This window comes from Lygodium microphyllum, chromosome 2, assembly GCF_053477565.2.
Source record: "Lygodium microphyllum isolate KBCC chromosome 2, Lygodium_microphyllum_v1.1.10, whole genome shotgun sequence".
Taxonomy (NCBI): domain Eukaryota; kingdom Viridiplantae; phylum Streptophyta; class Polypodiopsida; order Schizaeales; family Lygodiaceae; genus Lygodium; species Lygodium microphyllum.
In genome coordinates this window covers 162,954,224-162,960,371 of record NC_141136.1, presented here as the reverse complement: position 1 = coordinate 162,960,371, position 6,148 = coordinate 162,954,224, and the positions used below count along the sequence as shown (strand labels likewise).

Sequence of the window (6,148 nt, the reverse complement as noted above, 5' to 3'; positions counted from 1 at the left end):
GTTGCATGAGTCAGTCATCAATCGCTGCACCAACTTCCCAGTCAGGCATCAGCTTCTATCACTTGCATGGTTTCACCAACCATGCACCAGCTTATCACCAACTATACCAGCTGATCAAGCACACCGGTTTGTCACCAGAATAAGTAACTCAACTTAAACCCTGGAATCCTGGAACTCAGCCTAGGAACTTAGATCAGTCAAATACGATTGCAAATACTATGCAAGTAACAAAGCCCCCTTGCATCATCTGCTGTTCACTTTACTGCAACCTATATAGGACAAGAGTTTGGAAATGAGACTTCATTTTTGTGAGAAAAAAATGTCTAAATATCAACATAACTCAGGTTTTCCATCCCAGTAGACAAGTCACAACCTGTGAACCCATGGGCTGATTACAGTTTATTTTCTGAAGTGCTGACTGAAATGTGGAAAATATTTCTCCATCAATGGTCATTCTACAACAACAAAAATACAAAGTTGGGCATGGGAATGGCTATAGGTAGTTTTATATAGAAGCTCTTCTAAGTTCTATCAATCCCTTCAATCTTGTCTTCAACCTCAGCATAGAGTTGCCTCAGCCTGTCAAGGTTCTCTTCTGAGGTTTCCCAGTAGCCACGTCCATTAGCCTCGAGGAAAGTCTGTACAAGCTTGCGAAATGAATTGGGATTCGTCTCCAGCAGCCTCTTCTGCATTGCTTCATCAGAGATGAATGTGGAGTTAGCCTCTTCATAGACCCAATTATCCACTTGGCCTGAGGTGGCACTCCACCCCATGGTATTGGTCAGCCTCTTCTCAATCTCCCTGACTCCCTCATATCCACTTCTCAGCATGCCCTCGTACCACTTGGGGTTCAGCATTTTGGTCCTTGCATCCAGCCTTACCGTCTCAGATAAGGTTCTCACTTGGGCATTTGCTGTGGTTGTATCTGCAATGTAGGAGCTTACCTTCTTCTTGTCCTTCCTCAACCCTTGCACTAGTTTTGTTGGGTCTGAGTCAAAGTAATGGCTCACATCTGTGAGTGATATCTCTGAAGAGTCCAGATTCTGGAATGTAGCATCCGCAGTGGCAAGTGCCATTTCAAACACTTGCCGCTTCTCTTTCATTCCTGTGCCAGGAGCATCTGAGTCAAATGCGAATGACTTACGCTTCAAGTACATCTCCTGGAGTTGCTGCTCACTCTCCCATGAAGAATTCTCCACTGCCAGACTTATGTTAGCTGAGTAGGAGCCTGAGGCATTTGAAAATATCCTTGTAGCAGCATCTCTCAATGGAACTCCAAGTTTCTCAGCTTGCTCCAAAGCATGCTTTCTTACAAAATTCATCTCAACAGGCTCATCTAATTCAGCAACCATTTTCACTGCCCTGTCAAGCAAGTTCATCTGCCAGCAGTACAGACTGGTGAGGAAAAACACACCAACATTTTACAGTAAAACTCACAAAGCAATCAGCAATGCAAAACACATCAGGTATCATAAATGACACACTCCAGCTATAATGACAGAGAAATCAGCTTCCTTTTGTAACTACTGCGTGAGCAACATTGAAGAAGGGTTACCTGGTTGATAAATAGATCTCTGAAGACACCCGAGCAATTTACTACCACATCAATTCGAGGTCTTCCAAGCTGCTCTACAGGAACAGCCTCAACTTTGTTAACCCGTCCAAGAGCATCAGGTTTAGGCTCCACTCCGAGCAGCCAGAGGACTTGGGCAAGGGATTCCCCATATGTTTTGATGTTATCAGTACCCCAGAGGACCAGAGCTATGGTTTCCGGGTAGGCACCTCCAGCCTCCTGCTTCTGCCTTTCCAGAAGCCTGTCAACTACAGACTTGGCACATTGCATAGCAGCAACCGTGGGGATGGCCTGAGGGTCTAATGCATGAATGTTCTTACCAGTTGGTAAAACCTTTGGGTTCCTGATGGGGTCTCCACCAGGTCCAGGTTCCACATACTTGCCTTCCAGTGCATCTTTGAGACTAGAAACCTCATAATTGGCTACCACCTGTTTCAGGCACTCGCCGAGAAACTCAAACAGAGTCCTCATCTTCTCCCTGTTAGCATCTTTGAACTTTGTTTTCTGTATGACTGCTACCCAAGGAGCTTTCTTTGGAATGGCAAACAAAGAGCCAAGCTTATCCACTACATTGACCACCTGGCCCTTCTTGTTCGTTGTCTCCTCCACAAATGCAGTTATAGCAGCACGGCATGTTTCAGTGATTTCCCTGGAAAGCTCAACATCTTCAAGGGCACCCTTGTTGTAATTTCTGTAGATTTCTTCAATGTCTCTATTAACAGACTCTGCCAGGATGGTGGGCAAGCTATATATGCCATCATCAACCCTGTCCAAAGCAGCAATGTTCACTAGAGTAGCAACAGCTTCCATTGCTGTGGGTGGCTCCCCAATAACATGAAGGCCACAAGGCAACAATCGAGATTCAATCTCCATAATCTTGCCATATACTTTTCCTACTATTCCATCTCGCTCCTCCAAACTCAACTGCACACCTTCCTCAGGCAGTTCAACATCCCTGTCCAGATTACACTGCTTAGCTGTACTAATAATGCTGCTCACTATCTGCTCCCCTCTACCAGAGTCCTTCAGGGACTGGTAAGAGGAAATCAGCTCACTGAGCTGCTTCAAACCCTTGTAAAGGCCTGCATTCTCAGCAGGAGGGGTAAGATAGCTTATGGTGTTTGCATAGCTCCTTCTCTTGGCAATAGTAGCTTCTGATGGATTATTTGCTGCATAGTAGTAGATGTTAGGTATGTTGCCAATCAAACTGTCCGGGTAGCACACATCACTCATACCAACTTGCTTTCCGGGCATAAACTCTAAGGAACCATGAGTGCCAAAGTGAAGTAGAGCATCTGCACCAAAGATCTTATCCAGGAATGTGTAATAAGCAGCAAATCCATGGTGAGGACTTGCCGACTTGGCAAACAGTAGCCGCATTGGATCACCCTCATACCCAAAGGTGGGCTGAACTCCAATGAAAACATTGCCATACTGCCTACCATAAATGAGCAGATTTTGACCATCCGAGTTTAAGTTTCCAGGAGGCTTACCCCAGTTCTCCTCTAGTGCTTTAGAGTACGGGGTTAGCCTCTCATATTCACGGACTGACATTCTGTAGGCAATGTTAAGATCAGGACTGTTAAATTTTGCTTCCTTATCATGGATAATATCTTCAATCAAAGCTTCTGCAGTATCAGGCAGGCCATCAACATTGTACCCATCCTCTTTCAATTCTTTCAAGACACTGAATATGGAAGCAAATACATCAAGATAAGCAGCAGTTCCAACATTCCCTTTGTCAGGAGGAAAGCTGAAGACTGTGATAGCAAACTTCTTTTCAGTCTGACACAAACAAGACAAAGAGTTAGACAGTTGAGAAGGGCAGCCATATCAGGACATTCTTTCTCAAAACAATCAGAAGACAAAAGTGACTTGCCTTGGTTTTTCTCTTCAACTCAGCCCATCTAATAGCTCTTGTACAGAGTTGCTCGACACGCTTGTGCAACGCATGAGATTTGCCTGCAAAAACAGGTACATTTTTTATTTACTTGTGCCTACACAGGAAGAAACAACCAATACACATTTCAACATTCTTTGACAGCACTTTACCTGTACGGCTGTCACGACCGGAAAAAATAATTGGCTCAAGGCCACCATCTAGCTCAGGTAAAGCTACTTGCAATGCCACCTGAATAGGATGTAAACCCAGTGTGCTGTCCAGCCAATCTTCTGTTGATTGGAATACCAGTGGTAAAGCAACAAGGTAGGGAACCCCAATGTTCCGCAAGGCCTCAATTGCACGAGGATGATCTTGGCTGGCAGGGCCTCCAACCAGCGCAAATCCTGTCAAGGAAACCACAGACTGAACCAGGGGCTTTTTGGTTCCAGGGTCACAGAAGAACCTCTGCACAGGTGAAGAGAAATCCAAGCCACCTGAAAAGATTGGCACCACTTTGGCTCCTCTTGCCTCAAGTTCCATGACAACGGCAACATAGTGACTGTCATCACCTGTCACAATGTGGCTCCTTTGGCAGATCAGACCAATGACAGGAGCATCCAGGCTTTTTAGCTTGGCATTTGCATCTTTCCTTGTATCATACCAGTTCATGTACTCTCCAATATCATCAAACATGCGGGGGGCCATTGGATGCCAAATACCTACATCAAGGAAATTGACAGGATCCTCAAAACTAATGTCTGCATTCTGAAGAGCAGGCACATAGGCACTTGCAATCATCTTCAGAAAGTTTTCTAGATTACTGGAGGATCCACCAAGCCAGAACTGAAGGCTCATGACATATCTTCTGGCGTCCTGTGCCCTATCTAGTGGAAGCAGTTTCAGAAGCTTAGGAAGAGTTCGGACAACTTTTAACATGTTCTCCTCGAAATTGGGGCCCCTTCCATTCTTCTTCAGAACCTTGAACAAAGAGCTCTTTTTGGATTGGCCAAGCTGTGACATGTCAAACGTGCCAAGCTTATTCAGCCTCATAACCTCTGGCATGGATGGAAAGACAAGAATAGCATCAAGCCGCTCCTTCTCAGCTTCAACCACTGCTTTGACCTTTTGGGCCAGCTCCTCCACAAAAATGAGTGACCCAATAAAAATATTGGCATCAGCCATGTCTGTCTTAAACATCTCATAGTTGTTATTATCTCGCAATTCCTCTAGTAAGTATCCAACGAGCTCAAAATTTACAAGCCGGTTGGTCCTGTTTATGTTCTTCACAGCAGCAGAAAGTGAAGACTGATATTGAGCCTCCAACACAACATACACAACCTTGACAACTGTGATGCTTGAGTTTGCCCTATCAGGTGCCACTCGCCGGACATCAGGTCGTGTTTGGGTGAACAACCCGTTACCAAGGATTGCAGAAACTATCTGGAGCCGTGAACATCAACATGTTGGACAAAAATTATTAGCTTGTAAAGGTGGGAAAAAAAATAGAAATGGAAATGCAGCTACTTCGACAGGCTAAATGTGATGCCATCTCTTCATTTCGAAGTTGCTGCCGTAAGACTATGCAAACCTGTCGGTGTGGCTGGCTTGAAGAAGGGAAGTGACAATCGTACAATTTAGAAACACGGTTCTCTGCCTGACATGAATAACAGTGAAACGTCACAAATCAGATTTCTATTTCAGCCATAATTTAAAAAATCGTGCGATGTCACAATGATAGTTCATATTTTGCAAATGTAGTCATTTGGGAGTATAATCATCCCGTGGACGCAACTAATCTCCACACTTACGAATTGAGGAAGTATAGAGTGTACATACATTAAAAGCACAATGATCCACTTGATTCGCCTGCCGGAAGCCAACGTAGGATCTTCGCACACCTGATGCAGAGAGCAACAGAACGTGGAGCATCAAAATTGAAAGTATAATACATATGCAGCAACACTGTATCATAACTTAAGAGTTCAGCCATTGAACGAGCTAGGAGGTTGAGCTAGATGAAATTACAGCCGTAGGGAGCACACTTTTCAGAAACGATGTGGCAGGGGGGCATTACCTGCGAGAGAACTGCACGTTGCCGAGCCATTGAGAAAGGATGGCTTATATTGTGAGAGAGATGGACTGAGATTGGAGGGAGGAGCCACAACTGCCCAAATGGGAGCCATGGCTCGAGCTCAATTAATGGGAGAGAGGCCCTTGGACACTGTAGAAGGAGAACAAGTGAGAAGATGGGGCTAGAGTAGCAGCGGCAGAATGGGTACTGCAGGACTGTGAGTGGCACAGCTGGCTGTGGGCGACAGGGAGGAATGGAATGTTGGAGGAGAAAGACGCGGCGAGAGAGAGAGAGAGAGAGAGAGGAGAAGTGAGAGACAGAGGAACTGAGAGAGGGTTAGAGGCAGCGCGCATGCAAAGACTGAGGAAGACGAATAACACAGCACTGTCGCACACAAGATAGGTAAATGCCTGTTGTCGTGGCGCTCAGCCATTGGGCCGAGGTGGGTTTTCCAGCATCCGGATTGGATGGTCAGGATACGACGTCTTGAGTGGCCATCTCGATATTTTATGAGAAATTTCGTGCCTTTTCATCATTCGTATTTTATTCCACTTTTCGGCCCGAATAAAAAATTTGGTGCTGACACGAACTGCATGGGAAGGGGTTTTGAGCCACAACCTCC

At 45.3% G+C, this 6,148-nt stretch overlaps 1 protein-coding gene across 1 annotated transcript; it reads right to left on the bottom strand.

The window, feature by feature from the left end:
* Positions 1-303: 303 nt before the first annotated feature.
* GUN5 (magnesium-chelatase subunit chlH, chloroplast, putative / Mg-protoporphyrin IX chelatase, putative (CHLH)) lies at positions 304-5,902 on the bottom strand. Its single transcript, XM_087700961.1, has 7 exons — positions 5,530-5,902; positions 5,292-5,353; positions 5,044-5,109; positions 3,626-4,895; positions 3,453-3,535; positions 1,556-3,358; positions 304-1,379 (listed from the first exon to the last, which is right to left on the bottom strand). Exons 1-7 carry the CDS (start codon positions 5,636-5,638, stop codon positions 522-524), a joined length of 4,251 nt encoding a protein of 1,416 aa, XP_087557087.1. The 5' UTR covers positions 5,639-5,902; the 3' UTR covers positions 304-521.
* Positions 5,903-6,148: the final 246 nt, after the last annotated feature.

Excerpts from the sequence above, each read along its gene's own strand:
- GUN5 (XM_087700961.1), bottom strand. The coding sequence starts at position 5,638 with ATGGCTCCCATTTGGGCAGTTGTGGCTCCTCCCTCCAATCTCAGTCCA. Across the intron at positions 5,354-5,529 it reads AACGTGCAGTTCTCTCGCAG|GTGTGCGAAGATCCTACGTT; the intron begins GTAATGCCCCCC and ends TCTCTGCATCAG. Across the intron at positions 3,536-3,625 it reads CGGTCGTGACAGCCGTACAG|GCAAATCTCATGCGTTGCAC; the intron begins GTAAAGTGCTGT and ends CTGTTTTTGCAG.